The sequence below is a fragment of the Falco rusticolus genome, chromosome 13 (genome assembly GCF_015220075.1).
Source record: "Falco rusticolus isolate bFalRus1 chromosome 13, bFalRus1.pri, whole genome shotgun sequence".
In the NCBI taxonomy this organism is placed as follows: Eukaryota; Metazoa; Chordata; class Aves; order Falconiformes; family Falconidae; genus Falco; species Falco rusticolus.
The window spans coordinates 10,737,898-10,758,654 of NC_051199.1; the positions used below are offsets into that span (position 1 = coordinate 10,737,898).

General features: G+C 42.5%; 1 protein-coding gene across 3 annotated transcripts in view; it reads right to left on the reverse strand.

The window, feature by feature from the left end:
• Positions 1 to 11,712: 11,712 nt before the first annotated feature.
• CUL3 (cullin 3) overlaps positions 11,713 to 20,757 on the reverse strand; it is a 58,912-nt gene continuing 49,867 nt past the window's right edge. For 2 of the 3 annotated variants that reach the window (XM_037406545.1, XM_037406544.1), the window contains exons 13-16: positions 20,277 to 20,411; positions 15,048 to 15,234; positions 13,211 to 13,356; positions 12,051 to 12,530 (exon numbers count right to left, since the gene is read on the reverse strand). In XM_037406545.1, the coding sequence (XP_037262442.1) occupies positions 12,399 to 12,530; positions 13,211 to 13,356; positions 15,048 to 15,234; positions 20,277 to 20,411 (600 nt within the window). In that variant the 3' untranslated portion in view covers positions 12,051 to 12,398. Of the gene's footprint in view, positions 12,531 to 13,210; positions 13,357 to 15,047; positions 15,235 to 20,276; positions 20,412 to 20,757 lie in introns of all 3 variants that reach the window. The other variant, XM_037406543.1, reaches the window with a different exon arrangement.

Sequence of the window (20,757 nt, forward strand, 5' to 3'; positions counted from 1 at the left end):
CTCTCCTGCGCAGAGGTGGGGTCTGAGGTAACCACCATCCGCTTCAAGTGTCTCCAGGTTTTACGACAGCCAAGAAACTGAGCCTACACACAGAAAGGGCCAGATCCTGAACCCTGCCACCATGCCGGGTTGCCTCCGTGACCACTTACTGGGGTGGGACGGGGCATCAGTCTCACCTGTGGGCACCATCCGATGGAGCTGCCAGGTGACAGTTTCAGGCCTGGTCCTCAGATCCATAAGCTCTCCAGCAGCTCCAGGTCAGGGGCGCCCCCCCCTCCCACCATGAGGAGCATGAGATGAACTGAACGTCAGCCTCTGCCCGATCCCCTCCTTTGGAGGGCAGCCCCACCACCAGCTAAGCACTGTCCAGTAGAGGAAGACTCTGCTCCTCTTCCACTTTGCTTCTAAAGGCCCCCAGGGAAGGGCTCAAAGCCAGGCTCCTCAGCCTCGGACAAGGGTATCTCATGACCTCACGTTGTCTCCAATCTATTGACCCCTAAACCCTGGACTAAAGCCAGGATGCCATGGCCCTCGCTGTTGCTCCCGGTGAGTTCAGACCTCCTCGCTCACTGCTTTTCTTACAGAGGCACCAAGAAGGTCTTGGGTGGGAAAGGGGTGACTGCCACAGAACAAAGTGCCAGCTTTTGCTGGATCTTGTAAGAAAAGGGAAATGCTGTCCCCGAACATCATGAGTCTTCGCCTTCCTCTCTGCTTCCCCTTCCCCCAGCTTTCCAGCCTGGCTGCCAAACGGAAAAACACATTATTCATAGTGACCTGCTGAACACGCCAAGAGCAATTTCATTAAGAGATTAGAAAAATAGTAGTTCAATCTTAGCGAAGACTCACTCTGCTGAGGGGAGGGGGGGGAAACAAAATAAAATAATTCCGATCCGGTGCTCAGAAAGCACATTGGAGCCCCGTTCCCAGCTGGCGGTGACTGGCAAGACATCAGAAGGCAGAGCAGGGGACGCCAGCCGTGTGTCACAGCAGGGCAGGCACCAACGCTTGCATCTACCACCCATACAGCAAGCCCTGCATAAAATAAAGTCAACTAACAAACACTTCGCTGTGTGAAGCCTCAGAGAATACTGCCTACTATATGTTTAAAGTCTTACAGTGGAAAGGCAGAGCAAAATAATTAAAAATTCCTTTTCATAATGAATTCTGAAGATGTGCCTAGTCCTCTGCGGTGCTCAGAGCCCTTCGCTCTCGCTGACACCAACAAGACTGACGATGCATCACAGGATTTAATAAGTTCATAGTAATATCTGAAAGGAAGTTGCTTTATAAGGATTTAGGCTTTGTATACTAGCACATAATTAACTTCAGAGAGACTGGGTGTGAATTACCTAAGCATCTCAGGAGCAGGCCTCATTAAATACATGCGATGTCTTGGGATTACGAACTTCTAAAAGACATTTTTTTTTATTTTACCTGAATCTCAAGCTCTGCCTATAACCAGGCCAAAAATACTAAATTAACCTGCTAGATGACAATTATCTACAGCCTAGACAGTATTGAGCCAAAAATGAGGATTAAGGTCTCCTTGACTACAGTAAGCTTTTCCAAAGAGTTTCTCTTGCTGCAAACCTTGTGACTCCAATTCATCATCAGTTTGGAGGAAAGTAACACCCCATTGACCAAAAAGCTATCTAGCCTCCTGCATTTATTTAAGCATATTTCTCTCCCAAATGGTTCTTGTTTCTTCTCTTTAACCAGCTAACAAAGAGCAGAAATCGAGCAAGGCTCTGTCAGCAGACACAGAAAATGGAAAGCTCCACTGCACACTGCAAAATCGGTATCCAGGCACATACGCACAGAAAAAAAAGAAAAGGAAAAATCCCCAACAAAACAAAAAAGTTATAAAAAGGAGAGGAATGGGGAGGTTGCCACAGGCTGCAGCCTATCTTACCTTGCCGAGCTACCGGGAGGGCTGACCCTCGGCCGCAGCGGGAGCCGCAGCTCCGACCTGGCAGCAGCATCGGTACAGCGGGCTGCAACTCCTCCCATTGACGGGACCCAGCGACTTGAGACTCTGGCCGTGAGAAACACTACACTAGACAAGACAGAGTTTCAAGACTCGCAGGAGATAAAATACGAACTAAAATGAGAGAGGTTCCTCCCGACACTTGGCCACAGTGGCTGAGGGAACAGGCAGCCTGGCAGCACTACAGCACATAACGTCAGAGGGACAACTAGGACAAACTACATTTTCCCTGTACACTTAGTGACTATATTTACAGAAGTAAAGCAAATAGTTATCCTCAAGCAACGTGGACTTTGGTGCAAATGCAAGACTGGGAGAGCCCCGCTGAGACAGAGACGAGGGAGGTCACTGGCGACGGACCAAACCATGACCCTGCCGAAGCTCAGGTTAAAACAATCATGGCTGTCCTGGTTTCAGCGGGGATAGAGTTAATTTTCTGCTTAGTAGGTGGTGCAGTGCTGTGTTTTGGATTGGGTGTGAGATCAATGTTGACAGCACACTGATGTTGTTAGTTGTTGCTGGGTGATGCTTGTACCAAGTCAAGGACTTTTCAGTTTCTTGGGCCCTGCCATTGAGAGGGTGGGGTGGGGGATGGGGGGTGAGGGCACAAGAAGTTAGGAGGGGACACAGCCAGGAGAGCTGACCTGACCTAGCCAAAGGAATATTTCATACCATATGACATCAAATTGAGTATATAAACTGGGGGAAGGAGGAGGAAGGCAGGGACATTCGGCATTATGGCGTTTGTCTTCCCAAGTGACCGTTATGCATGATGGAGCCCTGCTTCCCTGGGGATGGCTGAACACCCACCCGCTGGTGGAAAGTAGTGAATGAATTCCTTGGTTTGGTTTGCTTGCGTGCGCGGTTTTTGCTTACCTATTAAATTGTTCTTATCTCAACCGTTGAGTTTTACATTCCTTTCCAATTTTCCTCCCCATCACGAGAGCCAGCAGCAAGACCAGGTTGGGAAGAGGAACAAATAACCTGAAGCCTAAGTCAGCTTCCCCATTCCTGATGCCCTAAGGTGCCCGAGATGTGGTTATATAGATGCCTTTGACATATGCTGGTACCCCTCCTGTTACATGGCTGATGGGCACTACAGCCACACACATGGGAAATCTCAAAGCAAGCACGACCAGCGGAAAGCCGGCTCTAGTCATTCAGGTGGTTCAAATTCAGGCAGTCTGAACACAGGGAAAAGTAGACAACCTTCCAAATAAGTGCATGGTAACCAAAGATGCCCAAGTTTCTTTGCAGAGACTCCTAGCCGGCTTGGGGCTCAGAGCTGGCAGCCAGGCTCCCGTCCTGATGGCCATCAGCAGCGAGCCTCGGCCCGCGGCAATGGGCACGTGCCACACACCCCAGAAAGCTGTGGAAGGCACTTGGCCCTTTATAGCTTCCCATTAGAATGTGACACATTCCCAATGTGTCACAAAAGGCACTGCACATCCTTGCCTGGCTACAGACACCCCACCACAGGCACGAACATGAAGTTTGTGAGGTTTGGATTTATACAACCTGACAGAGGCAGCTCCAGTCAAATCTCAGCTGTTTCCTCTGCAAGTTACACGGTGCTTGCAGACAGGTAGACTCTTCCTCAGTTTTAAGTTTGGTTAAAATATTTCAAAAAAACTCTCAAAACCGAAAAAACCTGAAGTTACATCTGTTGACTTGACTACACAGAGCCAAAATCCAGCACTGACACGAGACAGTATCTTTGGGAGCCCTCTGCCCACATCCCCAGCATCAAGCCCCCTCCTCCCACCCAGGTCAATGTGGGACCAGGGGGCTGTCAGCTTGCCTACACGTGGATTTAAGTGTCTAGCTTCAGGGCCTTATTTCTGAAAGATTTAACCTAGCAATTTTAATATAAATTACACTTGAATTAAAAGCCTTCCAGAAAAAAAAGACCAACAACCCCCCAAAAACCAAACAGGCACATCTAAACCAAACCGAGACTTGCAGGGCCCAGTAAAGCGTTCACTTAATCAGCTTGCATTTAGCATTGTTGAAGACAACTCAAGGCAAAATTCTTGGAAGGCCAGCAGCGGATGCCAAGAGAAACTGCACCCTACCAAGCGTTAATAAGAGCAAGTCACCAGGAGACGGTGAGCTCACCAGCGAGTCCAGGCTCCAGCTTAAGGAACAAGTCAGACCTACACAGTGTGAAGGCTTCTAATTACTCCCTTTTCCTGAGGACAGCCCTCCTGAGGAACAGAATAATATACCCCAAATTTTAATTTAAAAAAACCAGCCTTGGCCTGGGTCCCACATTATGTTGGAGGTGCGGATTTGCATAATTAAGTTGATAACAAACGCTGTGACAGACAAGCTGCAGGAGATTATTAGCCTCATCTTTAACAGAATTTCAGAAGCAGCAATATCCAAACGGCAAACAAGTATCAGGTCTAAGAAGCTTGGGCATTACTGGGATTTGGGACATGTTCTAGCAATCTCTGCAAAGAAAAAGCTGTGCATGAACTCAAAGGCCATAGTAAGGCACGATCAGACTCTGATGTGGCTTCCCATTGTCATTTTTTCCTTCCAAGAACAAGACTGCTAAAGGCTATCCATGAACAGTGAATGGAAGTTGCACCTACTGCTGGATCCCCCTTCCCTCCCAGCTTCTCCTCAGGCAAACAGGAGCACATGGCTCCCAGACTATCATCTCACCAGACAATTTCCTTGCCTTGCCCACAGCTAATCCAGGTCAGCAGTTCCAGGACTCGAGGAGATGAAACAGGCCAGTCTCCCCTAAACAGCATCACACCTTCTGGCTTTAGGGTGAACAACTGCTGAGAGCAGGCAGACTGCGTCAGGCTGTCTGGAGACCCAGGCAGATACTGCTGCGCTAGTTACAGCCACACCACATTTGCAAGATTTTCTTTGCAGGCAAGAACTGTGAAAACAAAGGTCAGGTTGTATTTGGTATGAGAAGACTGAAGGACCAGAAGCACCTGCCTGAACCTCACAGCCATAGAGTAGAAACAGGCAGAAATACCATGCTGCAGAGCCACAGGTTGTGAGTGTACTTCCCCGAAACAGCCAGGCTGTCCTTGCAAAACTTGGCTTAATTTCAAATGTCGTAAAAATAAAAAGAATTCACGTTAGATGTAAATACACTAAGTTCCTTAAAGCAAGAACCAAAGCTGTAGCTTTCCACATACAGGTTAAATACAATGTGACCACAGTTGAGGCTGCAGGTACTTACCTAATGAGAATAATAACTAAGATTAAAAACGAAGGTGAAAAACCCACCAGACTAAACATTATTCGAACAGCCCACCTGCAGAGAAAGCATAATTGTCCCCGAGTAATAAAGCCACATCTATACTGGATTTTCAGAGCACAACTGTTACTGCAGCTCAAGTGCAGAAGGTGCCAAAGAAGTTAAAGATGCTTAAAGCAAAAGCACAGTGATCTGAGAACCCAGAGCTTATCTCCTACCCTTTGGAACAGCGTTTTCACTCTTTTCTGTCTATTATTCACCAATTCCTTGCTAAAACCTCATTTTTCTTGTGCTCTTCATTTTATGATGACATTATTACCTGAGCAGATTTAGTGTAAAATATTATTCCATGTTGATATTATTCTGGGATCGAACCAACAGACAAGCACAGAGCAATGCTGTTTCAGACATTGGTCCCTCACCTGGGTTCCAGCTCAGGAAAGACCATCAGCTCAATTTGAATCAAGACTTCCTAGAACTAGAGTTTATGCTCACTTCTTTGTGAGGTCTGCTTCCCTGGAGGAATGCAATTCCCAGCTTCACCCAAGAACGCCATGAGTAGCAGTTCCATCAAGGGAACAAGCAACCGAGATCTCTCTCCGCTCAGCACCCAGCCCTAAATCATGCAGCCTGGGGCTTGGGATGAATTCCTATAGATTTCAGTAGGCATTTTTCCCAGTGAAGGCTATGACACACCGAAGCACAGCCACCGTGTTGGCCAGCATGCTGTTACAGTGCTGTTCATATAAAACTTCAGCACTGTGTAGTGTCAGCAGGAGAGAAGCGCCCGTAGTGAATATGCACGTTACAGGGGTCTTGCAAGAGCTCAGTGTGAAAGCAACCAGCGGGCCCCTTTGCCCTGAGCACCTTTGTTTAGGGTGTTAGTGCTGCCCAGCTCCCACACAGCACCCAGTGAGCGTCATGGGGCACCCAGCAGTGTCCCTCCTCTGCCTGACCAAGGGTGCGACACGCCACACATCACCGTGGTGCTGCCCGACAGAGTGCTTGATGTTAAGAGCCTCTATAAACTGCAAAATCATAGTTTATTATGCAAACACATCACTCAAAAACCATGAAATGCACAGGAGATACTGGGCATTTCCAAGAGGCCAGGAAGTATTCCTTGGGAGAGGGCTAACTCCCTCCCCATCCCCATCCTGCCTGTCCCCTTACAAAGCCAACAGCTAATGAGCCCATGTGCTGTCGTATCACCCAGCTGCAGACCAGCCGCTGGAACAACATTGCTCAAGACACCAGGATTCCAGTCTAGACTGGGTTTGTTAGTATTTTCCCATTCATTTCCTTAAATCCCACTCCAAGTTCAGCATGCACGAGACCCACAGTGTGCGCTACGTCTCACGGGTTACCCAGCTCCGCAGCCCTTACCCAACCGTGCTCACACCAGAGAGAGGGAAAATAGATGAGTAGGTAATTAATAAGCCTAACAACTGTATTTATCACCACCACCTAACGCCAACACCTTCTGTGGGCTTTGGAAGTCTCCCAAGTTTTTTCATCTTGTGAGAGACATATTCAAGATATAAAACCTCGCTTTATAACTTAAAAAGAAGGTGTCCCAGGACCAGGATGAAAACCCACGGTCTTCAGGTGCAGTTTACAGACCTAGCGCGATCCCCTTCCATTGCCTGACGTTGTGTACGTGACTCAGTCGCCGCTTGCCTCATCCTTCAACAGCTCACGCTAAATGGGAAGAGAAGTTGCTTCTCCCACCCGCCTCCATGCTATCCCAGAGCGCATCCTGAGAAGCTTCCAGCCAGGACCTGCAGGCGCAGCTTGTGGAAGGCCTTACCAGCGTTTAACGGAGCTCGGGCCAGGGCAAGGAGAAGCAGGCAAGCACACAGGAGCGCTTGCTGGGGAGCCTTCCTTGGAGCATGGGGGGCTGCACCCGCGCCCCAGCCGCTCGAGGCCATCCCTGGGGCTCCAGCTCACCGCCCCTGCCCTGGCCGGACCCCCGCCAGCCCCAGTGGGGACCCCCCAGTCCCCCCCGCCAGGCGTTGGGTCCCCTGTGCAGCAGTGTGCTCGGCCGCCTCGCCGGCATCATCACGGCTTCTGCTGCTGGAGCAGCCTGGTGCTGCGGACTCTGCTTTCTAGGTTAAAAGGCGTCCCTAGCGATACCTGCTCCTTGCTGGAAGTCATCCAGGATGCCACAAAGCTACCAGCACAGCTTACCATCTTCATACGTGACAAATACGAGTCACTGAAACCACATTTGGCAGGAGGTTCAACCACCTCTTTGCCCCGCCATCCCCACTGAGGACTGGGAACGCCTCCCTTGCTCTCCCCGGGGATGCACCTTCCTCCCTGCCCCACGGCTGACAGGCTGCCATGCCAGCGGGGCAGCCCCTCGTCACAAACACACCACTCAGCTGCCTGAACGCTTCTTTGCCAAGGGCACACAACACACTCGCTGCCCCGCTGCAGCTTGAGCTCCAGCTTCTAACACATCAAACGTGGGCGCTTTGCCAGCACTGGAAGGACAAGGCACACAGAGAACCGCAGCAGTCCGCTCTTCGAGGAGGAGGAACAGAAGAGCAGTCTTTGAGGGTTCCTCAGCATCTGTTGTACCTGGAAAAAAAACCAAGTTTTGAACTGCAGGAGAAAGAATAATCAAACATTATTGCTCTAAGGTCAAGCGTTACTTCTTTTCCTATCCATAAACTTCATGTTCATCTCGGCGATACTGCACACACCGGCTCCCACAGCCTCACTCCCTACGAAAGTTCCAGTTTTGGAAAAGAAATGAAGGAACAAGCAAGCCCTTGACAGAAGTGATGCCGTTTTGCCAACACTACCCGTACTAATGCCAAGGCAGCAGCAGGGGAGACCGAGACCGCTGCACCCGCAAACCAAGCCGGGCTGCACCGATGTGGGTGGGTTTGGCGCACTGTTTATCACAGCTGTTTGTCAAAGGTGTGCCACTGTTTTCATTTAAACAGCAGCTTTACATTTTTACATGAACATTCATTTCTGCCATACCAGATACAGAGTTACAACATGGAGAAAGCCAGCTGAAAGGTCCAGAATATCCAATCCCATTTGTGGGCACACTCTGTGAATGCTTCCCAACGTACTGGAGGACAGAAAAGTGAATTATTCTCCTGTGAAGTATATATTCAACAGAAAGCTGGATAAAAGCTAGCTCTGCGTTTCACAAACCTTTCACCTGACACGTTTCAGGAGACAGAGGAGCCATCAAACTCACGCTTCAGACTGAGCACATTTAGCTTACTATCAAAGACACCAAAATGAGTGTTAACAGAAATTAGACACCAGTACTGACACAAACGCCTCTTACCAGCTCTGCACACTCCGGCAAGCCGAGCTCTAGACTGTCAAATCCTCGTGGTGAGCCCCAGGGTCTCGGAGGGACTGGGAGCAACGGTCAGAGCCCACCCTGCCTCCACCACCATCACGAGCAAAGCACAGATAAGGGGTTTTCAGCTGAGCTACAAAGGTTCTGACCCATTTTGGACATACAACTAAAGGCCACAAGTAGCTCCAATTTTTGCTACTTTTGACAAAACAAGAACCCCATCTCTGTGCAAGCACGTCCCCAAAACCATGCATCACAACAGGCTCTATTGCCGTATATATATGTATGTATGTGCCACCTATCAGGTACCGTACAATTTGTTTACAATACATGTGAATAAAAATACTTGTCATCCAGAATATTTAGTGCAGTTCTTCGTTTTTACAGGTCCCCAAAAAAGTAAATGTTATGGCAGCTGCCAATTCTCAATGAGCAAAGGTAACAAGAACAGACACGACTACTTTGAGAGCTTCAGGGTCAGCGGGGCAAAGTTCCTCTTCAGGAAAGAGAGCAAGGAGACATTTCATTCAGGAGTAGCTTAGCATCCAAGACTCAGCCTGCCTTGCAGACATGCTTAACATTCATTTGTTCTGTAGCAAATGGGGAAATTGCGCGGATTAATTCTAGAAGACAGAGCAAATCAAAGTTGTAAAGGTAGCCAACATTGAAAAGAGCAAGAACTAAATCAGGAATACAAATGAGATTTCTTATGAATGGTAAAAATGTACTCTCAACCCTTTAAAAGAAACTGGTCTACAAGGAAAGTACATGCCCATGGTACCTCCAAATAGCTATGAAACTCAAACCCAACTTTTATTTGAAGAATTAAATTCCATGCTTATTATGCTGTTACTGCATTTAACTGCCCATCAATGCAAAGAAACGAAACTTAGTAATAACTACACTCATACACCTAACTACAAACTTACTGAGAAATTCTAACGAATTACAAAGATGTTTTAAGTGAAAATTAGAAAGGAAGCAAAAATGAAATTAGATAAGGCATAGCAGAATTCTACTATGGACTATAAAAGAAATCTCACTTAAGGTATGCAAACAACTTAAAGGCACAAGCAACAAACTCACCTTACTCAGAGTCCTAGTGATGTCTTGTTCTCTCTGACCAGACTTTTCACATTCTTCATCTTTAAATCCTCAGTATCATGACCTCACTGTCCAATGGTAAAGGATGTATTTCCAAAAGGTGGCTTCAGAAAAAGCCCCTTCCTGAATAATTAGTGTCTTCAAAATTCTATTAAATTTAAAATGGAAACTAATACTCTTAGCACATGTTACTGAAGAACACTCTTGCCCACACAGCTTGTAACAAAACCGCCCTTACACATGTAATTATACAGTCAGTCATGTAGCATTCAGGCTCAGCACTTCCAAAAGCCACCTGTGGCCGAAAGCTTCAGGCGACGCACAGCAAAAGTACCATCACAACGCTGAGGGCAAATTCCTCCTGTCACGGATAGCAGCACTAATATCTCTAAAAGCTTCACAAGGAAAAGGACGTGAACCCATTTCTCCCTGAAGAGCAATGGGAAAGCATTTACGTGCAATTATCACATTCATGCCACTAAGATACGCATAAAAGAAAATCTTTATACTGGTACACGGAGCAGAGTTAAATGTTGAGAAGTTTCTGATGACTTAATGACAATCCAAAACCCAGATGTCATCCAACCTGCATTTAGTATTGTTCTATGGCTAAACAATAAATGACATTTCTATCGAGGTTTTGTACATACTGTACAGAGACACACAGGTGTTTTAATAAGGGTGAGCAAATACATACTTGGAACGGCCAACAGCCCAGCTATTTTCTTTTGGGGCTAAATTCTTGATGAACAAAGGCAGAAACATCCCTCAGTAACCTCCCCTCTGATAACTTATAAAAGCTAATATATGTCTCTGCGTGTGCTGGGGGTGTGCCATAAAACTGAATAAAGCTTCTCAGAAAAAGCTTCAGACTAGTCATGCTAAAATATCACCCTAATTCCAGTGCCTCTCTGTAGGAGAAATACCCTACTACCGTGCAATTTACAGGATTTGTATCTTAACAGGCTGGAGAGGGGTGAAAGTGGGGACACATTATGAAAAATACTCTCCAAATCATTGCTACATTACACCATCACCACGTATTTGTTTAATAAAGCTAATTAAGAAATGCTCTGGCAGTATCTTAGTGCTCTACAACCAAGTTTTTCTTTGTTTCAACTCAAGATCTACACATTGGGAAGCCCATCCCAACTATATTTTTCAGCATCTATGGATGAAAATAATGTGAACCAAAACATAAAATAAAATACTGTTTTGAATTAAAACAGAAAAATAGCTACAGCAGAGAAAGCGTGTAATACGTGCATTGGAACATCAAAAATACTGTTTAATAAAAATTCTGCAGTACAATGCACACAATTTCTAACCATGAGAATAATGATGTCACTAAACTGCGATTTTTAAAGTATTTTTGCAGCACACTGACAAGAAGAAAAAAGTTCCAGGGTAAGAACTAAAAATTTCATTACAGCAACTGAATATTGCTTAGGTCAGCTGTGGCCAGCTGTCACAACTGTCCCCCCCTCCCACCTTCTCGTGCACCCCCTGATGCTCACTGGCAGAGTGGGCCGAGAGGCAGAAAAGGCCCTGACTGTAAGTGCTGCTCACTAGTAATTCAAACATCCCTCTGTTACCGATGCCGTTTTCAGCACAAATCCATAACGTAGCCCCCTACCAGCTACTATGAAGAAAATTCACTCTCCCAGCCAAAACCAGCACACATTTAAAATGCATTTTTAAAAACAAATAGTGCACACTGGTTTCACTTTAATCTCCTGAAATATGCACTTATGATGGGAAGCCCTGGGGCTACAGATCCATATATGATGTTTATTAACAAAATATAATCCCAGTATGTTTCCCCAGGGGACAGTATTTAGTTCCAAGAGATTGTCAACCCTGTACTCTAAAACACTTGAATTAGTTGTTTGTGTACACTAAATCCATTTATTTTAAATTTATTTTGTCTACATTTAGTGAAATAAAAACATCGCCCTGTACAATCCACTATCAGCAGTGAGTACAACAGCAAAAATTATTATACAGTTTATACACACTAAAATCTTCTCCTTTTTTCTATAAAGAAACCAGAACAAACCTAATCAATATAGAGTTTAATTTAGAAGAACTCAAATTACAGAAGGGAAAGCCAAAATTATTACGGTCTTTTCTGAGCCCCCAGAAGTTCCTAAATCATGTTGTTGGAACAGTGAGTGCAGGTGGAAGAGTGAAACATGCTCAAGTTGTCTTCTTGGGTCTTCAAAAGATTACCAAATATTTAAATTAAACATGGCTAGTTAAAGAAACATTTGAAGCAGAGCAATATAACTGGGAATTTTGCCTTACCAGTTGTGGTTTCTTTTAAACCCAACTTATACAATGCGCGAAGTGCTAAGCAACACTACAGAAACACATTTACATCAACACTGAAGATCTGGGGATATGAAATTCCAACAATTTTATTTTTTTAAATGAGCTGTATTTTCTAAATTTGATTTTATTTTTCTGTTTTCATACAGTATTGAAAACAAACGCGGCACATTCACATTTTCCCGAAGTATTGTAAGGATGATCTCTACAGGGATAACGTTGAAAAGCCTGAAGCTCAATCAATTGATGTTGAAAACTCTCAAAAGGAGTAAAAGGCTTGATCTGAATGGTCTAGAACATGTACTGTAATTTAATAGAAGAGATGGTCGTCTTTAATATTAATGATTTAAAAGAACTTCCCAGTTCATGCGAAGAGTATAGTCCAAGAATAAATCAAATTTTCTGAACGCATTTTATGCTACGTAAGTGTATACTTTGCGATCCTCAGGTGTTCGTGCCAAATATTCTCTCTCAATAAGTCCTTCAATACGTTTTTTAATAACAACTGGACTTGGTAAGAATCGGGCCTTCAGCTGCTGAGTGACCTAAAACATAAGATCGAAACCAATTAATATAAGACCACAAGGCAAGTAAGATCATTAAGTAGCCTAACCAAACCAAATAGTCAGAAAAAACATATTTAGACAGGGTTGGCTACAACCATGAAGCATAAGAAGCAGTCTGCAAACTGCTGACAGTTGTTAGCCCCTGATGAGTTGATTGCTCATCCCTGGGTACGATTCCAAGTACTGACCTCCGCAGAGGCATGGTCCCAACCTGAGAATGCTCTCAACTGCAGAGCCCTAAGGGGGTTCAAAAGTGGACAATGGGAACTATCCCTGAAGCTGTCAGAACTTAGGAGTTAAGAGCAGCCAAGAGCTCAAACTGCTCAAACCTGGACGCAACAGTCAGTAACAAGATCAAATCAGAAAATAATTAATGTTAAATACAATGGTTTTTGTTGCCAACTTATTTCAAGGAATTTGGTAACATCATAATAGCACTAAAAGGAGGAATGAAAATTAGATACACCCAACGGTACAGCCTAAACTGATGGGTAAGGATTTAGATGTCTTCACATACACAGGGAGAAAGAACAAAAGGGTGGATTTAATACAGCATCTCTCAAAAGCCTTTCAGAATCACATTAGAGCTGTGTAACTTTCATGAATTAACAGGAAAAGCAAGAAGAATTCCCCAGCCCGTATCATATGAGTAAATATACCTCTGCTACTAGCACATTGTGTTGCATCTTCTTTCTAGATTTCATTATCCGAACTATAGCAGCTTCTATCTCATGTTTTCTGTCATCATCTACTTTCTGCCTTGTTTCTTTCCTTTCTGGATCAGATTCTCCTTGTTTGGCAGCAACTTAAAGAAAAGAAGCAGAATGTAAAGCATGTTAGCAAAAATAAAATTAATTTCATTGTGTGTTAGCTTCACTACTTATTTCATCTAGACATCAAGTTCTATTTTCCTGAGTTTTGACATTCTCAAACTTGATTTTTTTAATGAAAAGCCACCAGAACATATTAACACCTTCTGGCATATTTTGATAGCAACTGACAAGGTAACAATCTGTTACTTAATTATTGCTATGTTAAAATCTGAACAGTATGCAAATCTGCTTACTGGCACCACTAACCCCCCCGCTTCCATTAAATATTTTTCCCTTTAATATAACAAATAATCTATTAATTAAAACAGAAAAAGGATTGAAAGTGTACTTCAGAAACTAGTTACAAACTTTGGAAGTTCATCAGTCGGAAGAAACAGTCCAACTTTATCCTCTTCAACTCATTACATTCTTTGTATTCTGCTCTCCTATTTATGTTTTATTTCTGCCCTTATTCTAGCTTTTCTTACCCTTTCACCCAAGAGCTGTCATAATCAAGCCCTCCCCCCACACCACTACACCACTTTGCCCCCTACCCTTCTTCACTCAAAACCCCCAAGTATTTATCACTTTTAAAGAGATACAGAAAAATAAAACCACAAGTATCAAATCTGCTCTGAAACCGTGCCGAGCCCCCAGTCATATTCCCCATTCACAGACATTTGCGGAGTGGAAATGAAAACGCAGAATTCCACTAAACCTCGAATAGATGTCACAGAATTTACTTTTGATTATGCCAGGGAAGTGCCTTGGGTCCTGATGAGAGGTTTCTTAACATCCTCATTTGGCTGCTGCGCCCCTGCTCACCAGAAAAATTCTGCAGACATGGCAAATTGTTGCCATCACAGCGCTCTGCATGCGCCTGAGGAGAGCCCAGCTATCACTCACGCAGAGGGACACACGCAACGTAATGTAATTAGTAGGTACTAACGGGTTTTACATGCTTACATCCCTGAACAGAGTGATGCACAGAACTTATATCACATGTGACAAACAGCACGTGAATCACCTATGTTGCACTTAAAACACTGCCAGTGCTGCTGTATATTTTATGTACTGAGATCTGCAAAGTCAGAGAATATTTTAGATGTACTAAAACTCAGAACTAATTTTCCAGCGCTCTATAAGGTATATCCACAGCAATGCTACAACTCAGAAATTGTTTCCAGAGAGTTTTCCAGACAAAAAGGTATCAACATTACTTATGCACAAGACAAACCAGCATTTCTATGAGCTAATGAAGTTGTATCATACCAATCCGTTTTTCTTATTTGTTAAGCCCAAATACATTATAGCTACCTGGCACTTGCAAATTACTGTTGTATGGGCTAAAAACATCACTCAGTTTCACAGCAGTGCAACAACTCATGAGGCAATGTTTCTATTTCTAAATCGATCAGTAGCATGTTTTTAATTTTACTGAGTTTTATTTCTCTTTCAACATTTCCTTTTAAGAGATAATTACAAATTTTGTAAAGTAAAAGGCTTAACTATGACTTCCACGCTTTTCTCAGTATTTAAATTTTCATTTTGATGCAACTGATCATCAACAAAAAAATACTATTTTCTTTTGTTCACATGTCTAGACATCAATCTTGCAAAAGATAATTTGACATTTTAAGGCAGTTTTAGGACTACAACACAGTAGAATATAAAGCTCACTTACCCGTCTGAATCTTGACTCTGTGTAGTTTAGATGTGAACTGATCATTCACTGTAAATATATGACCATTTTCTATTTCTTTTGATTTAGGCTCTTTTGTGAGAACACGTTGTGTTGGTTTGCCACATGCAAGGGACTGTAGGGCTCTAACCAGTTCTCTTTCGGGGATATCTGTTTCTTGTTGAATTTCCTAAAGAAAGATATCTTAGTTAGTTTATGGCTACAGCAGATGCATCATGTTTTGCAAACAGCAGCACTGACTGCTTAAATGTACACCTTCAAGTGTGCAAAATACTACTGCTATGACAGCAGCTGTGGGGCTTGAAAGGTTAGAATTAATTCAGTAGCACAGTCTCAATACATAATATGCAAAATGATCCACCTGGGTCAATGCACAGGCAGTAAATTCCGTCACGTAAACAGTCATCCTGAGTTGAAAATAGAAGAATGAATAACCAGCTGCTTCATGTCACTGTCATTTTTGAGAAGGCTGAAAGGATTTGTTCACTGCTTCCAACGTTTGCCGAACAGAGTGAAAACAAACCTTTTAAGTAATTCAGTGATGGAAAACATCCATGCTGTTCATGAGCATTTCTGACAAACTGTGTAAACGTTTTTACATTCAGGAGCACTGTTAAAAATAAAATCTTTACAAACGGAAGCAAACAAGGCCACTGTAAGAGAGAGATGCTCTTGATGAATTACATCTCCTTTCTGAATAACCTGAAACAATTTATTTACAGCCCAGATGCCCTTGGCTAGGACTTCTCCAGGTGAAATAAAACCCCAAATATCATAGTGCATCAAATGGTATGAACTTTGAAGAAGAATGTTTGTAAAAACATGCACATAACTTGTTGCATCTCTGTCGGTATACTTAGGAGTTCAGCTGCAAGCTGTATGTTAGGTAAGTCACTAGTGATCATGAGTTAGTAATCAGATTATACTAGATGTAGAATGATGTCTTAACATGCTCTAGGAGCAGGCCAACTACTACTGCTTCCTCTAACTTAACTTGTTTACTGAGCTCCCATTCATTAGAAGTTCATTTTAGCCTTTCTCTTCCTTTTTCTACTTTGAGGAAACTGCAGACATCTCCGATTTCACATTCCCGTTCAGACTCGAGGGACCTCTAGCAGCTGAAGATCAAACTACTAAATAGAAAAAATAAACCTCACAGACACACAACTGTCCACAAGAGCTGTCACTTTCTCGGCATCTCCACTTTCAGTTCCAAGGCCAGTGTCCAGCTCTTACACTGCCCCCATAAATTCCTAGTTCTCATGGCACACAAGTCATACCAACGACCTTCAGGCTAAAAACAGCACTAACAACTCCCAGTGATCAAAATGCTACGATCTGTAAAGAACTGTAAAGAACTTGTTAAAAGTTCTTTGAACTGTGACCAGAAAAATCAAACGTCAGAGTACAACCAGGTTCTATTAAATTATGTTACTTCTTGGGTGTGCTCAAGTTTTTTAAAAATCAATGCAGAAAAATAAATGCCACTCTTCTGTGGTCATCCACCACTGACAACACGCAATAAAAATAATTTGGATGTACTGGCCTCTACTTGGACTCTGCAATTAATTACAGCGCATCTCATATACAATATCTCACTAAGTCTCTGTGACACCAAGGCGGAATATGCCTCACTTTTCAACTACAGACCCAATATCACATGTACAACGTTGACTTTATGTGAAAATGTGATTTTGGTACAAGTTCTGATTCATTTGAATGAGGTAAATAAAAAAAAATCAGTAAGTCTAAAATTTAAAAATATCAGAATTTTTGATACATACTGCTTATGGATGATCGGGAACTAATAAAGCATTTTTTATCTAAGAGTATCCTTAGCATAATGCATTCAGAAATATTCATACTATTTCAAGTGATGTGCATCCATGTATTTTAACTATTTGCTAGTATCAAAATGCTTCTTTCCAAGTAGCTCACAGAAAAGTTACTACTTCTTCATTTGTTACTTTAGTTAAGTTTTCACCTTCACACTGTTTTATTCTCCTAGATCCAGCACAAAGTAATATTAAAAAAAAAAACCAAAACCCACAACCCCAAAACACTATAATCCTCCACGTGGTCACAACAAACAGTCTTACTGAAGTGGACTGATCAGCATAAATTTAAACAAACCAAAGGAAGGTGACACTTAGATTACAGGACTTAGGTAAATGTAAAGCCTCAAGGTTACAAACCAAAACCAGCTTATTACTGATGTAATGCCTGTGACATGCAGGCTCTCAAACTCTGATTTTTTTTATCAACACCTAAAATTAATCTTTTCAAATCTAAATTACTTCTACAAGGAAACAGATATACTATGCTTTTGATGAAAGTGAAACAAAGATCTAAAATGGAATTTGACTTTTTTGATGCTACTCATCCTTACACTAATTACTAGGTATTTCTGTGTTTATTTTACTTCATTCTGTAGCATTCTAACTCAGCCACCAATCTATGTGAACCACTTAGGTTTCAGAATTTCTAAGTTAGCTTTACAACAAGAACCACAGGAAGAACTGCACTGCAATATGCTGCCTCAGAGGCAGGCAAAAACTTCAAGTTGGATAAAAAAAGTGTAGCTGTGAATGTAAACGGGGATAACAGATGTTCCTGTGCTCTCTTTCCTTCAGTCTGTAGCATATAATTTTTCAAAATACATCAAATATCTATGTAAAAATATAACAGTGAAAAACGCACACATTTCTTCCCCACCACCTAAATGTCTTATTTTAAAGACCACACCAGAGTTATGCACAAGAGCAGTACTGATTACACAACCTTAGTTCTAAAAATATTGCCAAGTGAGCTCTATCTGGAGGCTATAAAAGAGAAGATTCTAGGTATGGAACTGCCTCTGTCTGGTTCTACACCAGAAAAAAAGTTTATTAAAAGGAAAATGAGAAGAAATTTACAGGGAAAAGCATTATGACATTTTGTTGAAATGACAAAAAAGGGAAGCATTTGTATTTCTATTTACAGATTTCAACATGTCTATCTTCCAAAGCTGAGATCAGCAAAAGAGAAGAAAACAGTTAAGCCAGTTTTAAATTCTAATCTCTCATTTTTGTGGAATTATTCAACAACTTTATTTCTATCACAGTTGCATATGTATTTCTCATTTGTTAAACCTAAAGAAAGAAGCAAAAACGTGCCCCTTATTTTCCATGTTATCATTAAAAAATTGTGCATTTCACCTTTTTAAACACCGAGATGTACTGTAAACTAACAGAAAAATATTTGGAGTATTAGATGAGACTTGATTCGAAGAAATTGAATTCTTCGAAAAAATTAGCATTGTTTGAAGGCTTGTATGAAGATCCTTCCTCTTAAATTCAAGTAGCACTAACCTAGACCCATATGGCCACCAGTTCTTTTTGCATATATAAATGTTGCTGTACAGGGAGGGATACAGTAAATTCGTAATGTTTTTGTGAAGGAATTTTGCTATACCAATAATCCTTTAAGTTTCTGTAGCATCTTATGCATAATTTTTGCATCATTATTATCACATTTTTCTCTCAATCACATGGCTTAATGGCTATTACGATTATTGTGTAGATCTTGTCAAGTTTGCAATTAATAATCACACTGAATGCAAAACAAAACAGCAACATCTGTTCAACTCTGAAGCGACTTCCAGTTAATCTGTTCAGCTGTGAACCTGCAGAAACACTTGTATATCAGACAGTTTTATGCTTACACAAGCACACACCACAAGTCATCTCTCACGTTATGTTGCAGTAAAAGCACTGATTTGATATGACAGAGAAATAACAGTTGCCCAGTACTCAGCAATTAATCATGTATTCAATAACCAAAGAATAAAGATAAAAGTCATTCTACTCTTAAGTTTTCATAAGCTTTCCTGGCTGGAGTTAAAGACAACTCCCAGACACTTCACCAAAGAAACCAAACAAAACAAATATGCCTTCTTAATGTTTTAGTTACAATGGGACGCAGAGTAAAAGAACTCCCAAACCAGAATTGAACAAAACACAACCTAGAAGCACACGGACATTGCTCTATCATCTGGTCTTAGTAATATAAACTGTAACTTAAAGCATATATTAAAAAATGTATTTTTCACTGCTCTACCAAGTATTATTTATTCATATACAGGTAAGGCTCTACTACTTATAAAGCCTACATTTTTGTGGAATAAGGTAGCCACCAGCCCGGCATCAACTTCCAAGAAAAAATAAGCTGTTAAGTCATGTCCATCTGTCACCCCCCCAGTATTCTGCAGAGAAAGTACTCAAAGCGGTAATGCTCCTGTAACAAATTTCACAACACACAGGACTTTGTGCTCTAAAATAATCTTTTTTTGAGCTATGAGTATTTTACTAAGAGCCTCTTATCAAACGCTGCCTTTCTTAATCCCAACTGAGACCGTTTCAACGCAACATTCTTCATTAACAGGTCAGAAGTATGCCAAATAAGCTGAAAACAAAATCCAAACAAAAAGGCAAAATGATTACTATGCATAGCGCAGTCAAAAGTAGCTGAAAAAAACCTGGAAATCCACTCCATTTCAAACTGCACCCATAGCGCTTTTCAAGGCTGCCAATGCTCTCTCAAACAGAAGACAATGCCAAACCCAAGAATATTAATTGACATTAACAATACAATCCTCAAACCTCACACTACAGGATCCTCCTCCACTACTCCTAAAGCCTTCATCATCGTCTATCAGCTGACCACTTGAACCTTTCCTAGCAATACCCTTCTAGTCTCCTTGTTAAGAATCTATCTGGGCATTCTTCATTGTCCTTTCTGGCTGACCCACTCAAGAGAAAGGATGACAGTTCCTGGATTCATCCCACAGCTCACTCCAGCCTGCCAATTTAAGCACTTGAGTGTTTAAGAGGCCAGGAAACAAACCCTTCTCCATCCTTTGGCCTCTAAATCCTGTTTTTCAAAGATCAAATGAGCAAATGGAGCCACCTGCTGCATTCCAACTTCAGCTTTTCTATAGCTGTATGGCCTAGGAATAAATCACACAACTCTTCTGTGTTTTTGAAAACTTCTGTTCCCAAATAATTTCCTCACTTAGGATTGCTTCCCAGGCGCACTGCTAATGATCTGCTTCCTGTATTTACTGGCCTGATCCCCATTCAAATAGAATGTGAGGCACTTGATCTTCAAAGATCTGTTCAAGAGAAAAGAGCGTGCCTAGAACAGTTCAAGTGAGAAAACCACAACACTTACCTCAAATGTATATTTTTCTCTGTTGTTAAAGAGCATTAATATCGTCATCTGGAAAGTGGAGACTTGCAATATGTGCTTCCGTGTATTTGAGCCAGTTACTTGGGCACCTCCTACGCCAACCTCTGAGCCATCTTCCTATTTTAAAATTCCAAAACTACTATTAGATTATTCTCCACTGCAAAATATTTTACCTCAGTAAGACAAAGGCTATATGGCAAAATATTTATCTAGGAGACCTGTCTACACAAGGGACAGACTAGTATATGCCTGGTGGCATCAACAGAATGTCTCTCCAGTAGTTGTCCTGGCATCACAGGGTGCCCGAGGCTGGCACCTCTGTAGGTCCCACCTTTGCGTGAGTCACTACTCAAGGCCAGGCCATCTAGAGCAAGATGCTTAGATGTGTCCAGTCAAATACTGAGCATCTCCAAAGACAGAGACTCTACCACCTCTCTGGCTGGCCCCTGTTCCACTGCTTGCC